General features: G+C 38.9%; 1 protein-coding gene across 1 annotated transcript in view; it reads left to right on the top strand.

Moving 5' to 3' along the window:
- Dnajc1 (DnaJ heat shock protein family (Hsp40) member C1) overlaps positions 1 to 26,962 on the top strand; it is a 199,953-nt gene that overhangs the window by 141,690 nt on the left and 31,301 nt on the right. The window contains exon 9 of the mRNA XM_031369105.1: positions 18,098 to 18,217. Coding sequence (XP_031224965.1) covers positions 18,098 to 18,217 — 120 coding nt within the window. The remainder of the gene's footprint in view (positions 1 to 18,097; positions 18,218 to 26,962) is intronic.

The following is a 26,962-nucleotide window of genomic DNA, read 5'->3' as shown; positions in this document are numbered from 1 at the left end:
TCAGTGCACGGGAAGTGCTGACCGAATGCATGCTCAGTCAGTGCACGGGAAGTGCTGACCGAATGCATACTCAGTCAGTGCACGGGAAGTGCTGACTGAATGCATGTTTGCCACTATTTGCCCAAAAGCACTGTCAGTTTCCCCATTAAATGGTCTTGTTATCTTTGTCAAAATCATTTGACTATATAAGGATATATTTCTGGGCTCTTTTATCCTGTTTGTTGCTATGTCTGTTTTTATTCCAGTCTCACACTATTTTGATCCCTATAGTTTTGTAGAAAGCTTTGAAATTGGTGTGAGTTCTCCAGTTTTTCTTTTTGTTTATCAAGATTATTTATGATTCCTTACAAGTCAATTGGAATATTTGTTTGTTTTTTGATATTATAATTTAATGACAACATTTCTCCCATTCCTTTCCTCCCTCAAAACCTTCTCTTATTCTTTTCTCTGCTCTCCTTCAAATTCATGTACTCAAAATTTTTTATTAATTGTTACTCATGCATATATGTATCTGTGTGTGTGTGTGTGTGTGTATGTGTGTGTGTGTGTGCTTAAATATAACCTATTGAGTCTATATAATATTACTTATACACATGTTTTCAGGGATGATGGTTTGGCACTGGACAAACAATTGGTATATTCTCTCCTGAGGAGTGCCGAGCCCTCTGTTCCCAGCTTTATTCAGTTACCTGTGCTTTCTTTGTGTTTGCTGGTGCCATCCTTATGCAGCTCATGCTTGGGCAATGATCTCACAGCAAACTCCCAGATCTTCTGGCTCTAATAATCTTTCTGCCCCCTCTTCCACAATGTTCCCTGAGCCTTAGGTGTGGGAGTATTTTGTAGATGTATCCATTTTTATTGGTTGTGGCTTTCTATAGTAGTCTGTTGTAAAAGAAACTTATCTGTGGATATAAGGACAAATATTTTAAATTAGAGATTATACTGGTTTAGTAAATTGTAGATTCTCCTCCAATAACCATGTTTTCACTAGCATTGAATAGTTAGCTAGATTTCTAGTAAAAGGCACCTCTCTTGTCAAATGGATCTTAAGCTGGATTTAAGAATATTGCAGTATTTAAACCATAACTATATTAAGTTTTCCATCCACATGGGATTTTTTTAAAAATTTTATTTGCATCTCCTTTATTTTCTTTCAGCACTATTTTATAGCCATATGTAGAAATCTTTTGACACTTAGATTTTTCCCTAATTATTTTATTCTCTTCATTGCTACTTTAAACTGTATTCTTGTTGTTTTTTAGATTGCTCTTTGTTAGTATATAGAAGCATAATTACAGTTAGGATTGATGGCTATCTGTAAATCCCAGCACTGAGGACGTGAAGGCACGGAAGAGGACAAGCATATGAAACCTCAAAGCCTAACCCCACAATGACACCCTTCCTCCAAGGCTGCAACTACTTGTAGTGCCACTCCCTATGGGCCAAGCATTCATACCCATGAGTCTATCAGGACCATTCCTATTCAAACCACCACAGTATCCCCAATTATAAGAAGGCACAGGTGGAATTTTCTTACAGACAATACTGCACCCTCTGCTCATCTTCTTTTTACTTTCATATATGCCTATATATGAAAATGATTTTGCTGGCTGGTGTCTCAGGAAAAAAAAACGACGAAGGAAAAGAAGGAGTTGTATGATAAAAATCGAATGGCTCCAGATGCAAGTAAACAATCTAAAAGTTACTAAGTGCGCCCTTGAAGAGAATCTTCTCTCCAGCTGCCATAGAGCTCAAGATGCAGAAAATCAAACTGAAGCGCTCATTATAAGGTTGGCTGAATTACAGTGAAAATTCAAGTCTCAGCCTCAGAGTGTGCCAGCAGTTAGAGGGCATTAATTGACGAAGAATAGGATCCTATAACTCAGGATGAGATGTGTGGGAGGACCCTGTTGAAGCTGAGAACTTTGAGTCTTCAGATTCTCAAGGACTCACCCCACCAGAGAAAGCAGCACCCTCAACCCTACCCCTTGAAATAGTGCCTTTCTCACCCGAGGAAGGCACTCCCTCAGAGTCTGGTAAGCCAGCAGTGACTTTCTCTGAGGAAAATGCCAGGCAAGACAATACTGATGTTTCTCAAGGCCCACCAATAGTTTCTTCTAGACCTATAACCAAACTCAAGCTAAACAGGCCCCTAGAAAGGAGATAGAAAGTGTAGTCCATGAGGAAATGAGCTACACTACTAAAGAGCTTAATGAGTTTGCTAGTTCATTCAAGCAGAAGTCTGGGGAATATGTGTGGAATGGATTTTAAGGGTATGAGATAATAGTGGAAGGAACATAAAACTAGATCAGGCTGAGTTTATTCACAAGGGCCCTCTGAGGGGAGAGTCTAGGTTTAATATTGAAGCTCACACAGTTTAAAACAGTGTCAGAAGTTTCTTTGAATGTTTGGCTGAAGTGTTTATCAAAAGATGGCCTACTGAAAAGGAGTTGGAGATGCCTGATATCCCTTGGCTTAGTGTTGATGAAGGGATTTTAAGGCTCAGGGAAATTGCAGTGCTAGAGTACATTGTGTAAAACCTAATCCTCCACAATGGGATGGCCCAGAAGATATGCCCTTCACCAGTCCTGTCTTAGTCAGGGTTTCTATTCCTGCACAAACATCATGACCAAGAAGCAAGTTGGAGAGGAAAGGGTTTATTTAGCTTATTTCCACATTGCTGTTTATCGCCAGAGGAAGTCAGGACTGGAACTCAAGCAAGCCAGTAAGGAACATGTCTCCATGGCCTCTGCCTCAGCTCCTGCTTCCTGACCTGCTTGAGTTCCAGTCCTGACTTCCTCTGGCGATAAACAGCAATGTGGAAATAAGCTAAATAAACCCTTTCCTCCCCAACTTGCTTCTTGGTTATGATGATTGTGCAGGAATAGAAACCCTGACTAAGACAAATTGGTACCAGCATAGTGGGGTATTCCTATGACAACCTGACCATGTTTTGGGGAGGACTGCGGAAGGACTTTGGAACTTTGAGCTAGAAGAACCACTGGTTGTTAAGAACTCTGTGGGATGTTCTGTGGGAGCTTGGAAGATCATGTTGAGAACAGTGCAGAGATGGAGGCCCGGCTTGTGAAATTTCAGTGGGAAGATTAAAGACTCTTATCAGGGCCATGCTGTTTTAATTGTGAAGATTCTGTGGTTTTGGTTATCTGGGGCTGAAGTATCAGCTGTGATTAACAAGATACCAGAACTACTAAAGTGAAAACTTTACATTACTGGGACTATAGATGCTGGTTAGCTGGAGCTAAGAAATTAGCAGTGATTAAAAAGAGACCAGCATCACTGAGGTGACATCTTCTGGGAAGTGTTTTCTGAGAGCACAAAGAGGCTGTGTTCCAGAGATAGCCAAGGTTGTACCTTGTGCTGCAGCAGGACTTGGTAATGTGTAAGAGTCACCAAGGTGGTACTGGTTTTGACAGCACAAAGGGGTCTTGAAGAGCAGCTGAGGCTCAGCACAGTGAGAGGCCAAGGAAGGCCGTTGGTGAAGGGGCAGCATTGGTTTGCAATTGATGGCCCAGGACTGAAGGGGTCATGCAAAGGAGTTGAGGCTTGGCACCGTGAAGACAGTCTATGAGAGGCTATTGGTAAAGCCTAGTTACAGCAGTGTTTTGGAAATGCCAGTACCAGACAATGACCACCAAGGACAGCAGCAGCAGTGTGGAGTACAGGTGTCTGAGGCCCAGAAGATAAGCTGTGTGCTGCAAAGGGCAGAGCTGGAGAAGTGACCGGTTAAGCCCTTAGTGGAGCCCAGAAGATTCTGAGTTGGATCCCAGACATTGGTTTTGCTTTTGATTGTGATTGTGCCCTGATATTTTTCCCTCTTGAAGGAAGAATGTATTTTAGTGGAGCCCACAGTTAAGAGACTTGGAATTTTAAAAGATATTGGACATTTTAAATTGATTGAACTTTTAATATGTAAAGACTGTGGGACTTTAGATTTTGGGGATAAATAAGAAAGTAAGGGTTGAGGCTTAATAGTGATGTATTTGTGTGTCAAGCTGACAAGGGGTCAGTTGTACTGGCTGGTTTTGTGTGTCAACTTGACACAGGCTGAAGTTATCACAGAGAAGGGAGCTTCAGTTGGGGAGTGCCTCCATGAGATCCAGCTGTGGAGCATTTTCTCAATTAGTGATCAAGGGGATAGGGCCCCTTGTAGGTGGTGCCATTCCTAGGCTGGAAGTCTTGGGTTCTATAAGAGAGCAGGCTGAGCAAGCCTGGAGAAGCAAGCCAGCAAGGAACATCTCTCCATGGCCTCTGCATCAGCTCCTGCTTCCTGACCTGCTTGAGTTCCAGTCCTGACTTCTTCTGGTGATAAACAGCAATGTGGAAGTGTAAGTCAATAAACCCTTTCCTCCCCAATTTGCTTCTTGGTCATGATGTTTGTGCAGGAATAGAAACCCTGACTAAGACAAGTCCTATAAGATGCAAACTGGACAAGGCATCACCATGTTCTGGCGGGCTCTTATTATTCTCTCCCAGCTATTAAAAACATCTCGCTCACATGCAACTCTTTACACACCTCCACAATCATTCATCTAAATAGCACCTAAGACCCAGTAAGTAAAGGTTGACTCTTAAGGCCTTAATATCCAATAAGATTTATATACAGTAATAAAATCACAATTTACAAGATGCCAATACAATAATTTCAGAACCAAATAGTTAAGACAATATTCTAACCCAATTAATCTATTTTGTAAAAACCTTTGTTTGGTTGTATAACCACTTGGGGTCTGGCTGGTCCTCATTGTCTGCCTCCATGATCCCCTCTCTCCTCCTGCTCCTGACCATTTTTCTCCAACTTTTGCTCTACCTCTCTATTCCTATCCAATCACAGGCCTATCACTGCCCTAATGTGATTGGACAGAAAAAATGCTACAACAGAGAGGGCACCACACACTTGAAGAGTTTTGTTCCTGCCCTTTTCCTTGTGACAGATCTTAGGGTTGGAAATGCTGCTGCTTAATTAGATGAATTAAATTCAATGGGTTTAATTGAGCCCCAAGGTAACAAGGGCCAGGTGGCAGCGTTGAATCGCCAGAGACAAGGTGATCGTAGTTATTATAATGGACAGCATAGACAAAACAATGTTTATAATGACATACCCAGTAATGGTTAGCACAGGAGTGGTGAGATTTATAATGACATGATTCATTTGGATCTTTGGTACTGGCTAATCAATCATGGTGTTTCCAGGCATGAACTAGATAGGAAGCCTACTGCATATCTGTTTGACCTGTATAAGCAGGAAAAATCTCAAATGAAAGAAAGGCTACATTGAATCGTGTCAAAAGGCAATCTCAGCCAGTGAATCAATTTCCAGACTTGAGCCAGTTTACAGACCCAGAACTCCTTGAATGAAGGGGTGGCCAGGTTCCTCTGAGGAAGGATCTTGATAGACACCTAAAAGTTTTGCTGTTAGCCTTTCTCCAGTTCTTCCCCAGAGGGACCTACGGCCTTTTACAGGGGTAACTATACACCAGGAGAAAGCAAATAATCAGACTTTCCAGGGTCTATTGGATACTGGTTCTGAATTGACACTGATCCCAGGAGATCCCAAGAAACATTGTGGCCCTCCAGTTAAAGTAGGGGTTTATGGAGGACAGGTGATTAATGGAGTTTTGACTGATGTCTAACTCATAGTAGGTTCAGTAGGTCCCTGAACACATCCTGTGGTCATTTCCCCAGTTCCAGAATGTATAATTGGGATAGATATACTCAGAAATTGGCAGAATTCTCACGTTGGTTCCCTGACCTATTATAGTTGGAAAGGCTAAATAGAAGTCTTTAGAGTTGCCTCTGCCAAAGAAAATAGTGAATCAAAAACAGTATCATATTCCTGGAGGAATCGCAGAAATTACTGCCACTATCAAGGACTTGAAAGATGCAGGTGTGGTGTTCCCACCACATCTCCCTTTAACTCTCCTATCTGGCCAGTGCAGAAGACAGATGGATCATAGAGAATGACAGTTGACTAATACAGAAGTAAGACTAATAAAGAAGGCTTTACAATTTAGACCTTCACTATAACCTTAAATTCAGAATATCTAAAACTGAATTTAATCTCATTTTCAAATACCTATATTTGTATCTTACTGTGCTAGTGTGGTAGGCTCATTTATTTGTATATTTATTTATTTATTATTTACTTTTTCCTGTAATTTTTTTATAAACTTCTTTATTTTCACCTCTCATTTTTAAATCCATCAGTACTACCATCTTAGGTCAGGCTTCATTATTTTATGCTTGCAATAGAGAATCTTACTATATAGTCTGCTTGCCTGGCATACCTTAAGTGTATGTAGCCCAGATTGGTTTTGCACACAAATTCTATATACTATGATTAAAGGCATGTACCTCCTCTGCTGGCTTTGGTCTTTTGCTTTTTGAGACAGGTTCTTCCCATGTTGCGAGCCTTGAATTCTTGGCTCCTGAGGTGCTTTATCCTATCCCTCCCTAGTAGCTGGGATTTACAGCTGCATACAGCTCCCTGAAGGTCATTATGTCTTTCACTTCAGAGTCCCTTTTCATAAAGGTATTTTCTTACAAACTCGTTCAAAAGGGGTCTTTTTTTTTTTTTTTTTTTTTTTTTTTTGGTATGGATTCTTACATCACTTAACCTTATAATTGGCTGTATAATGTTTTGAATTATTTTTGATTGTATCTTTTAAAATGTTAAAAGTTACACTTACTGTGTAAAAAGTTAAAAGTTTCTGCCCATTGTGTGAAAATATGTGATTGGGTAATATGGTAACAAATAAGATATTCCCAATTTTGTCAGTCTTAATTTGTACAGGTGGCCCCATAACAGCCATTACCTCGAGTAAATGTGTAATTACCAAATCAGCTTTTTCAGTTCTCAAAGCAGTTGCCAGTTGAAACCCTGAATATGTATTAGTGTACAAACTTTAGTTTTCTGAATTCTGCAGAATGAACCACATTCATCTGCCAGATTTAATTTTTTTCCTACCCCTAGGGTTGCTTCCAGTAGGTAATGGAACAAACAACAATTAGGACACTTTTATAATTGCCTTAGCTTGTTGCAAAGTGATCGAAATTTTTTTCTTTGAAGCTTTACTGTTAAAATAGTGATTTTTTTCATGATATTTTGAGACTTCTAACACTTTTCTTATTAATAATTGGCCAATTTTTTTCATTTCCTTGTGCTAATAGACCTGAGAAGACTATATGAGACCAAATATGGATGATATATAATGGATAGTTTCTATTTCTGATTGCCTGTTGCAATTGCATAGGTTAATTATGAATTATCAAGAATAAACTCAGCAGTTTCTATATGTAAAACAACTCTTTCTGCATATTGAGAGTCAGTAATTACATTAAGAGATCCAGGAAAATCTAGTAATACTATAAGAACTGCATACAACTCTTGATTTTGCTTTTAGACTATATATGCTGTTAATTTCTCCCAAATAGTTGTCGTGAGCTCTTTGCTAATCTACGTTGATTACCCATAATGACAATCTTAGCTGTCTGGCGCCTTTCCGTCCAGCGGAAATAAGGAGGCAACAACGAGCTCTTCTCCATGCAGTTTAATCAGGAACCTTCATTTTTACTTCTTCTCTAGCTAGCTTCTCATATTCTTCTATATCTTCTTCTTACATCTTACTAGTTACATCTTTCTACTTTCTTCTTACTTACTCCTATTTCCTACTTACTCCTATTCCCTACATCTTACTACATACATCTTACTTCTATTCTTATTCTTACATCTTACTTCTATCTTTACATCTTACTTACTCCTATTCTTACATACATCTTGCTTCTATATCTACATACTTACTCCTATCTATACATACATACTATTCTATTACATCTTACTTACACTCTATACATACTTATTCCTATCTATATATACTTACTCACTATCTATCTTTTTTTAGCCCCCAGCCCTTGTGGGTTAAATACTTTCCCTGGTCCCAATCAGCATCAGCTACGTGGCAAAACATAATAGGCTGCGGGAAAATCATGCCAGCTTGCATCACAAACTAGAGGCACACAGCTTTTCCAACTAAGGCTTGTTTATCTCAATGCTCTCTGCTCTGGCTGGAGACCAGGCGTTCAATATATATGTATAGGGTGGCAGCTGCAGCTCCCCACACTTAGCATTAGAATAAGATAGTGTGATTTTTGCTGGGTCTGTTCCCAACAGTTGATGTAGTCTTATTCCACCTTTTATGATTAAATTAGAAACCTTTTCTATATAATTATTTAATTTTTTACTTTGTGTAAAAAATCCATTTTGCTAATAAAATCCATTCAATAATACTATATGAATATGGTTTTAGCTGCAAACAGGCCCAAATATGTACATACATACCGATCAGCAGCACAGTAGCCAAAAAAGAGAAACTGCTTCAAATCTCCATCAATAAATTGATGAATAAACAGACTATGGTGTGTATTTATTATAATAAAATATTCTTCAACCCAGCAGAGGAGTGATGAATACTACACTGTAAATATTTTTCCATTTTTTCCCAGTGTTGTGTATCTACAAAATGGCCCTAGGATGAAGGCAATAGATGCTTAGAATAGGAGCAGTACCATAGGTGTCCGATCACAGAACACATCTGTGATGACAACCATACTGTGTAGCATGACTTAATTCCTTTTGTCAGCATTGCAGTCTCAACTTATTTTCTCTTATTCTATGTTGTGATTTCTTGCTCATTAATTTCTGTTTTCCACCGTCTCTAGAAAAAGCTGATAAGTTGTCATATTTCCCTTTTATTCTATACTAAATTTCTGGCTTGTGATATTTCTCTACTCACATTTAAATGATACCAATCAATGGGGTTTTCCCCCTAGTGTAAGTAATAAACATTAAGTACTTTGCTCTTCTTTTGTGTGTTTTTCAGTTTATTTATTTTATATATATGGGTGATTTGCCTGCTCGTGTATGTGTGCACGGTATGCATACAGTGACTGCAGAGGCCACAAGAGACTGTTAGAGCCTCTAGGACAAACGGTTGTGAGCTGCCATGCGGGTGCTGGGAATAATATCTGGATGGAGTCTCTGGGAGAGCAGCCAAGGCTATTAACCATCTGCAGCCCTTGTATCTGCTTCAATACCTGAGAATGTTAACTTAGCATAACAAACATAGCAACAAGTCAAAGCAAACAGAAATACTCTTCGATTGTACCAACATACAACAGGCTCACACTAATGATTTTGGGTGGATCATTAATTAATATGATAATTATTATTGATGATTTTGGAACAAATAAATTGGGGGCCTGATGAGAGGCTGGAGGACTAAGCACCTCCATCCATAACAGCAGACTGCACTCACTTGCTTTTCTTTAGAAGTAGTAGTTTTCACTCACAAGTTGTAGCATTGTCAGCTGTTTCCATGTGCTACCACAAAGCAGCTCTCAGCTTTATCTGCAATAAAACTGGAAATAGTTCCTAGGATAAAAATCGTTTATCTTAATTTATGGAATTTGCAAAACTTACCCTGACAATAAAAGTCATGTAAATTGTAACACTACGTAGTTTTGTATAAACATTGAAAAGATGGTCATGTTCAATAATTCATCTTGGTACAGATTTTCTTTTCAGCATTCCCCCTTCGATTTGTCACCTCGGGATCTGCTGATGGATCATTGAGTGGAAGTGAGAGAGCCTCAGGACTCTCCCAGCACTGTTATTCATAGCACAGGGAATTTAAGGTTTTCTCAACTTTCGTAAGTTTCTCTTTCTTCTTGCTGAAAAATAGGGCATAGGACTAGAATGGTTCTAATTGAAATGAATCTGTTTTAAGCAAATACAATTTCTAAAATTTCTAAACTTCTTAGTGGCCCAAGAATCAAGTGCCATTATATTGAATATTATGACTTTTGAAAAATACTTACATGTACCTCTGTAAAGTAGAATAGATAAAAATACAACTAATTTTTAATTTTCCCTATAGCATTTATCAATCATATGCCCTGATATTATTTTTAATCTCTTCAATTTCTTTTGGTTTCAGCTTTTTCCCCAGTAGGATAATACAGAAAATTTTCTGCCTGAAGACAAAGTAGTTGTTCTCTTGAGGTCACATCTAATTTTAAAAGCTATAAATCTATAAATTAAAATGTCCCTTGAGACTGAACATCTCTGGCCGATCTCTGGTTGCACAGGCTCTGTGCTCCCCTCACTGTGGGTGTGGCTTTCCATGTCATTCTACCTAGAGCTGTCTGTCCATGTTTAGTGTATCTTGAACTTACTTTCCTACCTAATCACAATCTGATTTTGTATGAATTCTTCTGGTTTATCCCCCAAACTTATTTAACAGGTATTCACTGACTTTATAATTTGTTGCCATTGAGGATGTGTATGTGAAAATCAGAGAGGGTTGTAATTATACTTAGAAGGAGACCATCAAAATATAATATCATTTTAATAAAACTATAAAATGGTATGGCGGGAACCTAGCAGGATTAATTTAATTAACCTGGGGAGTTAGGAAGGCTTCTCAGAGACAACAGTTCTTAGAAGAGGAGGAGTCCCCGGGTAGGTAATTTAGGACAGTACATTCTGAACAAAAAGCAGTATTTCAAAGGGTCAGAGATGTGAGATAGTCTGAGTATTTAGAGTTAGTAGTTTTAGCTAGCTGTAGATATATGAGGACGAGATTAAGATGATAGCAAACTAGAGAGGTAGGTTAGTTCCAGGTGCCCAGTCTTAGATGCCCTAGAGAGGAATTTGGATTTTTTTTTCCTTTAGGAAATGGGGAACATTTGTGGATATTTAGTAGTGAAAAATGTTGTATAACCTCTCAGTGTTCCTGCACAATGGGATAGCCACATTTCTGAGGTTCTATTGAGGACTGAATAGAGAATGCATGTGAAGCATTTAAGAGTCTGCATAATATCTGTTAATAAGCCTATAACTCTTGTCTCCAGAGAAGGAAGGAGAGGAGGGAAGGAAGGAGGGAGGGGGAAGGTGAGGAGGGAGGGAGGTGAGGAGGGAGGGAAGGAAGGAAGGAAGGAGGGAGGGAGGGAAGAAAAGAAGGAAGGAGGGAAGGAGGGAGGGAGGGAAGGAAACCAGCCAGCCTGCCAGCCTAAGCCAGATGGTGGTGATGCACACTTTTAATCCCACCACTCAGGAAGCAGATCTCTGAGTTTGAGGCAGCCCAGTCTACAGAGCAAGTACCAGGACAGCCAGGACTATACAAACCCAGTCTCAAAAAAAACAAAATAAACAAACAAAAAGCCTGCAAAGTCTTGTGACAAGTCACCCACACTACTGGAGCCCCATTTCTGTCTCACTCATTCTTCCCTAGACCCCAAAGTCAAAGTCACTGTGATTATAATTTGCGTGGTCTTCCTTTTTAATCTGGTAATAGATGTTAAATCACTCTCACCCCTCTCGCTCCCCAGTTCATTGTCTCTTTTAATTATGGCTATGCTCTGTGTGTGTTTGTGTGTTTGTGTTGGTGTGTGTGTGTGTGTGTGTACAAGCTACTGAGGCTACTTATTGTTTCTTTTGTATAGCCAGGGCTGATGACTTGATATTGAACTTGATATGCAGGAACTCATTCCTGGAGCAAGTTAATTCTCTATTTCTTAGAAGCTGTTGACCATTTCTAGCTCTTCCTCTAGGTGAGGGGCCATTTGGTATTTTCCTGCCTGTGTTGGCAAGTCAGCTAATGGTGTCATTCATTGTTTTGGTCTTAAATGGGGAACCATATTGTTGTTGTATTCTCAACACTTATCGTTATGCCCATAAAAAAGTATAAGCTCACACTTCTTACCAACAGGCAGAGACTACTAGAGAGATCTAAAACTGGTCAAAATGGAGAGAGTTAGATGGGTGCCCTACTCTAACTGATAAATCTGCAGTGCAGCCCCTATCCACGCCTGGGGGAAATTGCAGGCCAGGGTGCTGCTGCTAGAGAGTCCCCTAGGCATGGGGGGGTCATCTCTCTCAATGGGTCATTGTGGGTCACCCCACAATGGCTTATTTATCTTAGTAATAGCAAGAATTCTTCTGACCTCCATGGGCACACAGCATACATATGGTGTAGAGATACATGTGCAGGCAAAATACTCTCACATAAAATGTAAAAAACATTAAAATTTTAGTTTAAGTTGTGTGTGGATAGGAGGCATGTTTATGTGGAGGTCATAAGGAAGGTTTGTGAAGTCCTTTCTTTCATTTTATACTTTATTTTGCCTGAGGATCAGTGATGGAATTCAGATGGCCAGATTTGCATAGTATGTGCCTTTACTACTGGGCCCAGGAAAACTCTTTATGCACTTTTTTTTTTTAACAACCTTCATGATTTTTTTAAAGATGTATTATTATAAATGAGTACACAGAAGAGGGTATCAGATTTCATTATGGGTGGTTGTGAGCCACCATGTGGTTGCTGGGATTTGAACTCATGACCTTCGGAAGAGCAGTCAGTGCTCTTACCCGCTGAACCATCTCACCAGCCCCCTCTTTATGCACTTTTAATACCAGACCCTAAAAAGGTACAGGAAGAAAACAGGCAGACAGTGACAAACTTCTGTGTAAACCAATGGTATGCTAAGAACAACAAAATTAAAACCAAACCACCTTGGATGTCTTGGATGTCTTGGAGGAGTCAGGCTGTCCACAATTACAGACTTTAGTTAGGTGCTCCACTTACAACTATATTGATAAGAATATATTCAGGGGGCTGGCGAAATGGCTGAGCGGGTAAGAGCACTGACTGCTCTTCCTAAAGGTCCTGAGTTTGGATCCCAGCAACCACATGGTGGCTCACAACCACCTGTTATGAGATCTGATGCCCTCTTCTGGTGCATCTGAAGACAGCTACAGTGAATTACGCCACAGTGAGCAGGGCAGAGGAGCAGGCCGACCTGATGGCTCACGGCATCTGTACAGCTACAGTGTACTCATACACATAAAATAAATACATCTTTTTTTTAAAAAAGTATATTCAGCACATGACCATGACCTGGGACTTTGTGACTCCGTCCTGCAAGAAATTTGAATTGACGGAACCAGGATTAGGTTGACTTTCTTGTGCCTTTTGCTGTGCTGTCACCCAAAGGTGACCAACCTGGCTGGCCTGTGGCTGCAGTCAGGGGGAGGAGGAGGTCATGCCGAGCAAGAATGTAAATATTTTTTATCATCTAAGTAAATATTTGTTACCATCTATCCCTTGATTATCTAGGAAGAAGCTAAAAGGAACAGGTTTCTTTCTGGGGACAGTTACTTTCCAAAATAAGGGAAAAGGGAAGAAGGTAGTAAGAATTTTTGTTAAGTTTTTGTTTTGTTTTTGATAGTATATATCTTGGGCTGTCCTGGAACTCACTATGTAGACCAGACTGGCCTTGAATTCAGGACATTTACCTGCCTCTACTTAGAGTCAGAACTTTTTGAGCTGATGTTTGAGGAAGTCTTTGCAATGCCCAACAATCCCAGATGTCTGTGGACTCAATAGGAAACATGGAGGTTGCATCCAGCTTCTTTGACTCCCGGCCTATTCAGTGGTTTAGCAATGAAAGGTATGTTGGTTGACTGCCAACAGTCTGAAAGGCTAAAACCATGGAAAAATAACTTTCAGAATCCACAGTAGTGTGGTCCAGCTTGGTTGATCTGATAGGAATGGGAACATAGTCATCTGAGAAAGTCACGGCCGCAAGATGCCAGCAGAGCTGCAGGAGTCACACTGTCCAGAGAGGAGCTGCAGGAGTCAGACTGTCCAGAGAGGAGCTGCAGAAGTCAGACTGTCCAGAGAGGAGCTGCAGGAGTCAGACTGTCCAGAGAGGAGCTGCAGGAGTCAGACTGTCCAGAGAGGAGCTGCAGGAGTCAGACTGTCCAGAGAGGAGCTGCAGGAGGAGTCAGACTGTCCAGAGGGGAGCTGCAGGAGGAGTCAGACTGTCCAGAGGGGAGCTGCAGGAGGAGTCAGACTGTCCAGAGGGGAGCTGCAGGAGGAGTCAGACTGTCCAGAGGGGAGCTGGGAAACGGCCCGGCAGAGTAATAGAATTCATCCCAAGATAATGTGTCAGGTTTGGGCCAGAGCCACACAGAGATACAGTCTTGATGGATTTATCTCAGTAGTGGATCACTTGCTTATCACTGAAAGCAACTGTCTTTATGTTGCTGTGTCTAATTCATGGAAGCAGAGGTTGTTATAGGCTCAGTGAGCAGCTTGGTGATGAGCCCATGTGGATGGTGAAAAGATGGCTAGCTGTAAGACACAAGAAGGGGCCTCACAGTGAAGACAACCAAGGTGGTTTGGTTTTAATTTTGTTGTTCTTAGCATACCATTGGTTTACACAGAAGTTTGTCACGGTCACTTTTAAGTTGGAAAAGAAATTATATAGCTGAAAACCAAATGTATTCTAAAACTGTACAAAATAAAGTTATAAGGATACTGTCCGTGTTATAGCTGTACAACTGATATTTTAACCAGTGGACAGAGCATACATTTTGTTTTGTTTTGTTTTTCGAGACAGGGTTTCTCTGTATAGCCCTGGCTGCCCTGGAACTCACTCTGTAGACCAGTCTGGCCTTGAACTCAGAAATCTGCCTGTCTCTGTCTCTGCCTCCCAAGAGCTGGGATTAAAGGCATGTGCCACCACTTCCTGGCCAGAGTATAAAATATTTTCTTGAATAAAATTCCTAAGACTCTGAGTTGAACTAAATCAACTAAAAATGGTTCAATATAAAAATGTAACTATCTATTAAATAGAAAAGGACCGTCTACCAAAAATATGAGAGTGCAACAAGTAGTAAGTATATTTTTCTTTTAATGTAACCATAATTGTTCAGCCAAATAAATAGCATAATACTTTGTATTTCACATTTTATTATCTAAAGCTGGAAGAGGAAAGTCTGCATATAGGTTCTATAAACATAACAAGCAAGCATTCCCTTGACACTTCCACGCCCTTGTAATCCAAGAATAGTAAAGATTTTTCAGAGGCACCAAGTCTTTGAACATAGCAGATTTTATGACAAAAATCCATCCCAAAGGAGTATTTTTTTTTGATAACACAATTTAAATTTCCCTATTCATTCTTATTTGGGGATCATTACATAAAATACTGAATAATTTGAAAACTTACTTTTTATTTTGTATTCAGTATGGAGATTTATTCCCAGAGCAGGGCTTTTCTGATGCAAAATTGGAATGCTGGTGTAGTCACAACAGCTGTCCCCACACCATGTGGTAGCTTCTATTACTTTACTGTAGAGATGAATTTTTGGCCCAGTGTTTCAGTAATATTGGACACACATGGATTTAAGTGGCAAAGCAGTGTGCTTATGCGTTCATTTGACTTTCACAGCTACAGTTGGCTCTATATTAGAACAGGGAGAATACATTCACACCATGGCCACCCTCATGGCTGCTGGAGCAGCTGGATCACCGTGCGCTCTGCTCCTTTAAAGACACCACTAACTATTGCTGAGGAATTAGCATTCACCAAAGTGCCCTGCCGCTGTGGGAGAGGGACTAATGAGTGCTCAATGGCCACACTCAGACTTCAGCCCGGGAGTTATTAGTATTACCCATCTTTTAACAATAATAGTAAAAATCATGGCCATGAAATAAGTAAAACCAAGAGGAAGTTTGCCGAGACAGTCGGTGATTTTTCATTTTCAGGTTTTCAATGTAGGCATTTGATTTAAATAAAACGTATGTTGCCTTCCCAGGAAAACAGTAGTGTTATGTTTTTAGACTCATTAATTAGAAATTAAAATCCAGTAGGTTTTTTTAATGTCCACTGTTAATATTGTAGGATATTTGGAAAGTCAACTTACTAAAAATAGAAGTTTTGCACAGATGTCTATATAAGCTAATGCAGACATGTTTTCTTGATTCCACAGCAGTGATTTGCTGTGCTCTAAAGCACTAATGCACTGGTGTGCTCTGGTTCTGAGTCCCATTTCTGTGAGGATCTATTAAGATCATTAGTTCTTCATGGCTTGACTTTGCACTTCTAGCTTATATTTAAATTCTCCTCAAGCTTTACCCTTTTTGTATTTCCTTTTGCATTAGAGTTTAGGAGTTTATTAATAAGAGGAGTATTTCTTTGAAAATCTAATTTGTTTCCCTAAATGATATCTAAGTAACAAATTTTTTTTCTTTTTTTTATTAAATGAGGCAAAAAGGAAGGAAAACCCTTCCATGTAATTTTTGGCTCAAGTGATACAGAGAATTAAATTCTGATCTTCATTAAATATCAAAGAAATTCTAGCTAGATCCAGTGTAGATTACCTTTTTATCTAAGTGAGTTTATGCATGTATTGTAGGGGGTGTACTGATGAATATGTTTGAGGCTTTCAGCCCTTAGTGGATACAAAATAGAATGATTGATAAAATCCTCCTTACTATTGGCTATTATTTACTGACTCTTAAGTGGCAGGTTGTATTTATGCCAATTTATCTGCTTCAGGGAACATTCTTGATAGCAGAACAAAGTGAATGAAAGTACTTTGCTTTGCAAATGAATGCAAATAGGAGAGCCTTTCGGAAAGCCCTTTAACAGGGCAGTGCACTTTGATTATGAGTGAAGCTGCCATTTGGACTTGGTGAAAAGAGCATGCTTGAACCATTGATTGGGGAGACAGGAAAAAGTCAGGAAGGGCCGGTTAGGCTTGCAGTGAGGCAGGTGGATGTCAGTATGGTTAGAGCACAGTGGGACAATGACAGGAAGGATTAGTGTCAGGGAGAGGCTTGGCTGGAGCTGTGGAGATAGTCCCTGAGGTCACTCACCTCTGACTGTTGTTCAATGCTGATGGTTCTGTAATGCATACTGCCTGGTGTATGCCTGTTCATTATCGGAAATAGTGATTAGAAAAGGTATTTGTTTCTAAGATTTCCTCCTACTACCTTTCCCTCCCCCGTCCCCTATTCCTCCTCTCTTTCTCTTTCTTCCTCATTAGAGGAAAATGAGGTGGGCTTCCTTGATCTTTCATTGTTTGATGCCAGAGTACCTACTTCCTCTGGTGGGTGATAGCTTATGCTAGAATGTGGTTGTAATTTTTTTTTTTGTATTCAACTGTGATTTATGTTTCTTTCCTCAGTTTAGGTTTTGACCATTATTCAGCAATATGTTGCTGCTAAAATTGTACTGGAGTTTTGTAATATTTAAGGTGTTTTCAACATCAAAAGCTTTGCAAAGACTGGATGGCTTACATCTTGGTGAAAGAGGGTTTTTTTGTTGTTTGTTTTTTTGTTTTGTTTTTTTGGGGGGTTTTGGGGGGTTTTTTTGGTCTTTTGAGGCAGGGTTTCTCTGTGTAGCCCTGGCTGTCCAGGAACTCACTCTGTAGACTAGGATGGCCTCTAACTCAGAAATCCACCTGCCTCTGCCTCCTAAGTGCTAGGATCAAAGGCGTGCACCACCACTACCCAGCAATTTAAGAGTTCTTAATCTTAACTTGTTCCCAAGTTTTGCAGAATGCTAGCATTTGGCAAGTTAACCACTTGTACAATTTTGTCATTAATGTTACATAGAATGAACAAGATGTAATCTTGCACAGTTCTGATTTTCAATCAATGCTTTTCCTTGTTTAGATTTTCACTTAAGACCATTTTATAAGTATTTTTTACTTCAAAATCTTACTAGTCGCCGGGCAATGGTGGCACCCCTTTAATCCCAGCACTTGGGAGGCAGATGCAGGCAGATTTCTGAGTTAGAGGCCAGCCTGGTCTACAGAGTGAGTTCCAGGACAGCCAAGACTGCACAGAGAAACCCTGTCTCGAAAAAATCTTACTACTCATATTATGTGAGTTATATGAGCAGCATTGTACCAAGAATTTTTATGGACTTTGATAATGTTTTTTATTTTAATATAAAATTGTTTTTTAAAAAAAATATCTTCAAAAACATAGTTTTGCATTATGCAGTACTTCTGTTTTTTTAAATGCATGCAAAAATCTTAGATACTGCTGGGACTCTATTCTGTAGTTAAAGATGCTGCCCCAGGTTTGACTAAGCCTAAATACATGTTTAGGAACTGTTGATCATTGCAGAAAAGGTTCTGCCAATAATTTGTTTCACAGGCATGTTGATGATATAGTAGACATTTTTCTGATTTCTTAAAATTTTGTTTCATGTTTTGCAGGTACCTGAATGGACAGAAGAGGACCTCAGTCAACTGACAAGAAGTATGGCTAAGTTCCCAGGAGGGACTCCAGGTCGATGGGACAAGATTGCGCATGAGTTGGGTCGATCTGTGACAGATGTGAGTTCACTGAGATTTGCACTGTCTGTGTGTGACAAACAGGGGCAAGCTGACTAGGTAGGAGGCAGACTTGGATGGGTCATCTGTGGAGAAAGGACCTGGGCATGAGCCATTAATGAAATAAACAAAAAGCAGATGTGAATCCATCCCCGTCTACACAGTACAACAGCTGTGTGAAAGAATTGTAGTGTTCAGGACTGAAGCTACTGAAACCTAATCATAGAAAACAGTATTAGATTTTGTGTTTATATTGACCCTTTAATCGTGGAAAAGACAGTTTTCAAACTGATTAGAATTAGAGAGTTGTATTTCAGCCTTAACACTCAAGTACAGACTGCTAGTGTATTTAGACAGGTGGTTTAGGTTAATGAAGTGAGTCCTCGGGCTCTGAGGCAGATCGAGCGTTCGCCTCCTTTCCAGGATGCTGCTGACACTCATTTTGGAATGTATGTGTAAATGGCCATGCTAACACCTAGAATACAAAGTGTAGACCAAGAACCTTGTGACATAGCACTTTAGATGTTTTCATTCAGGGAAACTACATCAAGTACACTTGATGCCAGATTGTCTTTCAACATCTAATTAGAAGTCAGAAAAAAACGTCCTGTCTTCAGTTATCAAACTAATGTTTGCATAAATTGTAGTAAATAACCTTTACTAAATTTCCTTTACATACATCTTATTGGTATAAAACTTCTTTTTTTAAAAAAAAAAAAAGATTTAATTTATTTATTATATGTAAGTACACTGTAGCTGTCTTCAGACAGTCCAGAAGAGGGCATCAGATCTTGTTAAGGATGGTTGTGAGCCACCATGTGGTTGCTAGAATTTGAACTCAGGACCTTCAGAAGAGCAGTCAGTGCTCTTAACCACTGAGCCATCTCTCCAGCCCAGTATAAAACTTCTTAAAAGGATTACTAACAGCAAAAAATTTAAATTTCCTCTTTAATTCAGTTAGCATGCCTTTAGGTCTTTTTTTACACTGTGCACACATTTTAATCAGTGCACTAGTAAAACACAGCTACCAAAATAATGAGAGTGTATTATGCTTGCTTTTCATAGTAAACTTCTATGTTTTCAATTTAGAAGCAAATATATATTTTAAAAGTACTGTCAACTTTTTTCTCTTTTCCTCAGTTCCTTTGATTGAGACTTGCTTTGAAAATTTTAAACTATATATTTGCATATATATATTTAAGTGTGATCATCTTACACACGGTATCTAGTAACATCATGTCTGCGCTTTTGTGGAGTGACCAGTGATCCTTAGCTCATGGAGAACTGCTTTTCTACGAATGCACTGCTTGATATGTGCATTCATTTTCTTGTTTTAAGGTATTTTGTAAGGAATGGCATAACTGTATAACCACAATAAAGATATTCCAGGGTCATTGATATATTAAACATTGTATTTTTTAAAGATTTATTTATTTATTTATTTTATGTATGAGTGTACACTGTAGCTATACAGATAGTTGTTGGAAATTGACTTTAGGACCTCTGCTCGCTCTGGCCCAAAGATTTACTTATTATTTTACATAAGTACACTGTAGCTATCTTCAGGCGCACCAGAAGAGGGTGTCAGATCTCATTACGGGTGGTTGTGAGCCACCATATAGTTGCCAGGATTTGAACTCAGGACCTTTGGAAGAGCAGTCAGTGCTTCTACCCGCTGAGCCATCTCACTAGCCTGTATTTTTTAATTGCTAAAATGATTTTTAAACATTCTAAAAATACTGTTTTAAAGAGGCCAAAACTTTTAACTTGATTGTATAAAGAAAAACAATAATATGTTAATTTGCTGTCTTCTTAAGAGAAGGGAATGAAGGCTGAGAAAGATGGTAGAGTTTTACAAGATCTCATGAGCACAGCCCCACAGAGTTACTGAGTTTACAGGAGTGGTCTTGCTGCAGAGGCTTCTTTTAAAACCTTTGCTTGTGTGTTTTACTTACAACTTATAACGAGATAAACATACCTTTTGTGTTTTCTTACTTTTCCCCAGCCTTCTCCTGGGGAGGCTGATTTCATATCTGCAGTACTTTTTAATATGAAATGGTTCAGTGACTCTGAGTGTGTATGTCGCACACACTGCATGATATCTTCTCTTCACAAGATTAAAAGTACCATGCAAATAGTTAATAAGCCTGAACTTCTGTAGCATCCTGAGGTGCCATCATAGAACTCTGTCACGATCTGCCACATCTCTGCAGCCTCACTATGCATCTCTCAGTAACATGTGAGAGCAGAGGTATTCTCTGAAAAAACAATAAAACAAACAGGTATCTGAAGACACAGCTTTTTAAATTATTTGTATTTATTCTTTGACAGTTTCATACACATAAATAGTGTGTCTTGGTCATATTATAGTGGGTTTTTTTTTTTAAAGATTTATTTATTTTATGTATATGAGTACAATGTAACTGTCTTCATTCATACCAGAAGAGGGGATCAGATCCCATTACAGATGGTTGTGAGCCACCATGTGGTTGCTGGGATTTGAACTCAGGACCTCTGGAAGAGCAGTCAGTGCTCTTAACTGCTGAGCCATCTCTTCAGCCCTATAGTGTTGTTTTAATCTTATTTTATGTGTATGAGAGTTTCACCTGCTTGTCTCTACACCACGTTTATCATGCCTGATACCCAAGGAATCCAGCAGAGGAGGACAGATCCTCCCCTGGACTAGAGTTACAGCAGTTGTCAGTTACCATGTAGGTGCTGGGAATTAAATCCCAGTTCTCTGAAGACTAGCCACACTAAGGCAGCTGCAGTGGGTTCAGTCCCTTCAGTGGGAAGGTAAGTGAAAGCTAATCACTCGTTAGGAGGTCACCTACACTTCCTTTTGGCTTGCAGTGTTAATTAGATTTGTAGTTGTTAAATGCTTGGTTGTGAAGAGGAGGCAGGTTCCTTTGGCCTCATCATATCCCTGACCCTGCACCCTGGCCTGATCCTTAGCTTCAGCCCCAGGCTGCACAGCTGCTTTTTGACCTTTTTCACCTGCTTCAGGCTAGCTTCTTTCCTTCCAGAGACAGTTGACCCTTCCTGAGGAGGTGAGAGTGCAGCAGTGCTGCGGTCTGTGGCTCTTGATTTAGGTGTTAGATTCTAGGAAAAAATGTATTTAGTCCTCAGTCTAAAAAAGAATGAGTATATTAATTGTCATAATTAGTTAAATTGTTAAAACCTTGGGTAAGTACAAGCAATATTTTAGGATTAAAATTTTTTGACATAAAGTATTTCTTACCTCAGGGAAACTGTAAGGTCAACTTTATTGAGACTTAAATTTTTTTCTTTTTTTTTTTTATTAGATATTTTCTTTATTTATATTTCAAATGATATCTCCTTTCCCAGTTTTCCCTCCAGGAAAAAAAAAAAAGAGAGGCTTAAATATTTTAAATGTTAATTACATGCCTTTTGTCATATAATTTTAGTAACCACAAAAGACACTCCAATTGTAAAAACAACAAAGGAAACAAAAACTGTCTGGCATATAAAACCACCTTTAATGTGATTATTAACTGCAGGCTTCTAAGTTAAGGTCAGGGAGAATCAGATTTCTTGTTCCTAAAAGGTTGTAAGCTGACCCTGGTGCTCTGTGGGCCACTAATCTCTCACATTGTGTTTATGATAACAGTCTGAGAGATTTTCTGCTTGTTTAGAAAAGTCCAAGGTAGACAGCAAAACAAAAGCCAGGTGGCTAGCTTTTAACTTGTATAATTAATGCCAGAGTGTAATATAAGAAGTGCATAAGGTCTGCCCATGAGGAGTACAGGTAGTGAAATCCCCTTGTAATTAGCTGTAACTGCCAAGGAGGCAGAAGACACACAGTGGGAGGGTTTATACAGTGTTATTATGGCATCTTCTCAAGACCAGGAAGCCTTATGGTTAGCAGTCAATTAAGAATATAGTTTTATGTTATTTTGAAGATACATCATTATTATCTTTAGCATCAGAGTAGTACTACCTAAAGTTCTGAAAATGATGAGGACTAACCTTTTGGTTTCGGTCACTAAGCTGCCAGCTTCCTGCTTTCTCTGTTCTCTGTGGTCCAGCCTGGTGTCTTCTGTTCCCATCTTCCTTCCTCCCTTCTCCATCTCAAAACCTGCACCAGTACTTCACTTTGGAACACCTGTTTGCTTTATACCATGTTGTTGCTAGCTCATTTAATTTATAAATTTCAGTGATAATGCCATTCCCACTTACATTGAAAGTTTTTCCCTTTGTTGCTCTTTGATGTTTTCAGGGTGTTTTTTATCTTAAACATCGCCAACATAAACTTGTGGTAGTCACTCAGCTTCAACTTTCCAAAGCAGTGATGGATTACAGGCCTGATGAGAATTCTAATGAAAATTAAGGAGTATGAATGCAGAAGGCTTTTATTTCTCTTTTAATAAAGAAGTGTGGGTTTGGAGCTATTTACATTGACATTGCATATATTAGGGGAATTTTCTTCAATTTAATTTTTTGGATGTAATTTGTGACAGTTGTTTCATGAATCAATGGAATGTTTTTTCTACTGTTTTGAGATTTTCATTACATTTATTTAGTTTTGGTGTACGTGTGAATATGCATACCTAACATGTTTAGAGGTTAGAGGAGATGTCGTAGGAGTTTGTTTTTTGTTTTGATTCTCTGCTTTCATGAAGATGAAGATCAAACTGAGGACTTTGCTTAAGCAAGTGCCTTTATCTCCTGAACCATCTCACTAAGCCATGTGTGATTTTTTTTTTAATTTTAACAATAATGACCTAATAAGAAATAATTGTCAAAGTACTTTCTTTAATTTTCCAAAATAAACTATTTGGTCATAAAAAATTATTACTTTCTAACAGTTGGACTTAATTTGTTGCAGTTAACTATGAGAATATTATAAAATATTTATTGGACATCTTTAGGTAGAACTATATCCGCCTTCTTTAATAAGTTTGTTTGAGCCTATCGATGCAATCTCTTTGTATCAGCATTCTAAGATCCAGATGATCAAGACAATGTTTAGCCAGGTCATGGTGGCGCACGCCTTTAATCCCAGAACTTGGGAAGCAGAGGCAGATAGATTTCTGAGTTCGAGGCCAGCCTGGTCTACAGAGTGAGTTCCAGGACAGCCAGGACTACACAGAGAAACCCTGTCTTGAAAAACCAACCAACCAAACAAACACACAAAAGACAATGCTGAATTTAAGGAAGGGAAAAAAAGGACAACAGGGGCCAATGCATGTCTACACATGCACATACACATGCACACATACGTACATACAATAGATAAATGATAGATAGTTAGATAGATAGATGATATCTAGATAGATAGATAGATAGATAGATAGATAGACAGATAGACAGACATATACACATACAATAGATATAAGATAGACAGAGAGACACTTTTAGACAGGATACCATAAAAAATATCAAAACACAAATAAGTATCAAAACAGTGGTTGAAAATGATCTCCTGGGAAACAGAATAAAGAGTCAAACTGTTTTTACATATGGAAAAGAAATATAGGAAATCAGCCCTAGAAAGCTAGACCTGATTGAGTCCCAGTTAAAGAAAAAGAAACCAGAGGCAATCCTTGTTCAGTAAATGACAGTAAAGCTTTCCAGAATTCAGGGACACCTGGATCGGGCCACTTAGTAGGTTTTCCAACCAAATGCACCTATGGAGAAGATTATGGGGACACTTGTGAGCACTGAGACTAAGCCTCAGGACTTTGGGAGGCAAGGAAACAGTTCCTTTACAGTTCTGAGAAGATACGTTCTGAATCTAGAACAGTTTATGTGTGAGGAATACCTGAGGTTATCCTTCGGCAAAAGAATTGCTGAGTCAAAGAAGAAAACATGAGCTCCACGCAGTAATAGATCAAGTCAAGGAATAGCAATCACATCAGTGGATAGCTGCAAAGCAGGATGTGCAGGTTCGAACAAAAGATTGAGCCTTCCTGCCAAGGACCAGAACCTAGGGAAGGAGTGATTTTAGAATAGATAGTATGTATAGCTTATAGCTTGGGCAGTGTATATATTCTCTCTCTCTCTCCCTCTCTCCCTCCCTCCCCAGTGTGTGTGTGTGTGTGTGTGTGTGTGCATCCATGTACCAAGAAAAAGGCACCTAGAAATTCTACAAAGTACAGAAACCCATCACTCCCACCACCACCTGCCAAACAGGACAATGTGAGTAGACGAAGAGTGGAAAGCCTTACTGGGTTGCAATAGTCCATTGTGTAATATGTCAATATTATATAATGACATATCTGTATTTAAGGATAACCCATACATATTCAGTCACCTAGTCTTCACAAGGGATGCAAAGAATACTTAATAGACTATTCAGCAAGTGGTACTTTTGAAACATGCTAAGTACATGAAAATAACTAAATATCTTACACCATGAAAAAAGCCAAAATGGATTAAATACCTAAATGTAAAGCATAAAACTATAAAGCATACTGTACACTATACCTGTTACTTAGAATGTGAATGGAATGTACTGTGGAAAACAGTATTGAGGTATCTCTAGAAATTAAAAATCCAGAAGTTCTTCTGGATGGGCATATTCAGAAGAAACAAAGCCAAGATGTGGAAAATGCATCTGTGCTTGTGTGTCCATCAGAGCAGTATAGCCAAGGCAATGAGATAACTCAAAAGGATAGACAGAGAATATGTGGTCTATGCATACGAAGAAGGAAATGCTGCTCTATGTGACAATGTAGACAAACCTAGTTGTGCTAGTCAGTTTTAGTTGAACAAGAGAAGAATACCTTTATCTGAGTGCACACTAATGATCCTAGCACCCAGACTAGCATGAGCTACATGATATCCATGGAAAGGTTTTAGAGGTCTGCTATATAGTATTTTGCCTATAGCTAATGATGTTGTACCACCTTCATTCTGTATATATGTGGCATTTTTGTTATCCACTCTTCAGTTGCTGGGCAGCTCATCTGATTCTATTTCCTAGTTACTGTCAGTAGAGCAGTAGTGAACATGGATGTGCAAGTCTCATGTGGTAACTTTAGTTTTACATGTTTGAGAAACCTCCACACTGACTGCCATAGTGGGCACCAGTTTCCACTCCCACCAACACTAGATAAAAACTTCCTTTCTTCTACGTCCTCTCCAACATGTGTTTTCATTTATTTTCTTGATGATTATGATAGCCTTTCTGACTGGGGTAAGATATTTCCATGATGGCAAAGGATGCTGAACACATCTTAAAGTTCCTGCTAGCCATTTGTATTTGAAAACTGTCTTTTAGTCCATTATTAAGTAGTTTGTTCTTTAATTCTCTGTATATTCTAAATACTAATCCTCTGTCATAGATAGATAGATAGATAGATAGATAGATAGATAGATAGATAGATAGATAGAGTTGGCAAATATTTTCTCCAATTCTGTAGGCTGTTTCTTCACTTGATTGACAGTTTCCTTTGCTGTACCGAATGAAATCTGTCTTTTTATTGGAGAATAGAAATCATTAATATTCAGTTACTATTGAAAGATATATATTCTTATAATTTTCATTCTGTAATGTTTTCTTAAACCTCTCTTTATTAACTATCCTTGTATTATTTATTTTTTTCTTCTATTTCCCCATGTATATTTATCCTTGTCTTCAGCCTGAAGTATTTTTCCAAATACTCTTTGTAAAGCTGGCTTAGTGGCCATACATTCCTGTAGTGTTATTTTTCTGTAGCTCATTTGTTTAAGTGGAGGGGATGGGGGGAGAAAAGAAAAAGAAAAAGATTTATTTAATATGGCCACACTGGAAAGAGGAAAAAAGAGAGCCATCTTCAGGATTTTGATATGGGATCAAAGTTTAAATAAATGGCCAAAGATATGTATATGGGAGCAGCCATGGTTGGAGCGTAGCTCTGTCCATTATTCTGTTTTTGTCCTAAAAAATTTTTATTTTGAATGATGATAAACATTTTGCTGGGTATAATAGTCTAAGTTGGTATTGTGTCTTTTAGGCCTGCCTCCAGACATGAGTTGGCCTTTTCTCCTGCAGTGTTCAGCACTGTTTCTTTATTCTGTATCTCTAGTGTTTTCACTGTAATGTTATAGGTGTGTGCTGAAAGGTTTTTTTGGCCCTGTTATTTGGTGTTTGCTATGCCTCTTGTATTAAACTATGTGTCATTTCCCCACCCCCTAGATTTTAAAATTATCTTCTATTTTTATTGAAAATTATTTTTGTAACTTTGTCATGAATTCTTCTTTTTCTGTGAGCTTAATTTGTACATTTGGTCTTATCCTGGTATACTAAAATGTTCCCATGTTCCATTCTTTTCTAATTTATCAGTGACATTGACTGACTGATCCAGTTCCTATGCCTTTGTTAAAATTCTGATATTGTCTTCCATGTGATATATTTATTCTATTGCTAAATCTTTCCAGTGAGCTTTCTGAGCTTTTCATTTCTAGGATCCTGTCATTTTTCTTTTTCTTCAGTATTTCTATCTCTATTGAATTCTTCTTTCATATCCTGAATTGACTTACTTATTTCACTCAGCCTTTGATTGTGTTTCCTTGAAATGCATCTGTGTCTTCTGTCCTTCCTGTGCTTTCTCTCCAGGTCTGTCCTTCCTGTGTTCTCTCTCCAGGTCTGTCCTTCCTGTGCTCTCTCTCCAGGTCTCTGTCCTTCCTGAGCTCTCTCTCCAGGTCTCTGTCCTTCCTGTGTTCTCTCTCCAGGTCTGTCCTTCCTGTGTTCTCTCTCCAGGTCTCTGTCCTTCCTGTGTTCTCTCTCCAGGTCTCTGTCCT

Source organism: Mastomys coucha, unplaced genomic scaffold (assembly GCF_008632895.1).
Source record: "Mastomys coucha isolate ucsf_1 unplaced genomic scaffold, UCSF_Mcou_1 pScaffold15, whole genome shotgun sequence".
In the NCBI taxonomy this organism is placed as follows: domain Eukaryota; kingdom Metazoa; phylum Chordata; class Mammalia; order Rodentia; family Muridae; genus Mastomys; species Mastomys coucha.
This window is presented reverse-complemented; position numbering and strand designations above follow the sequence as displayed.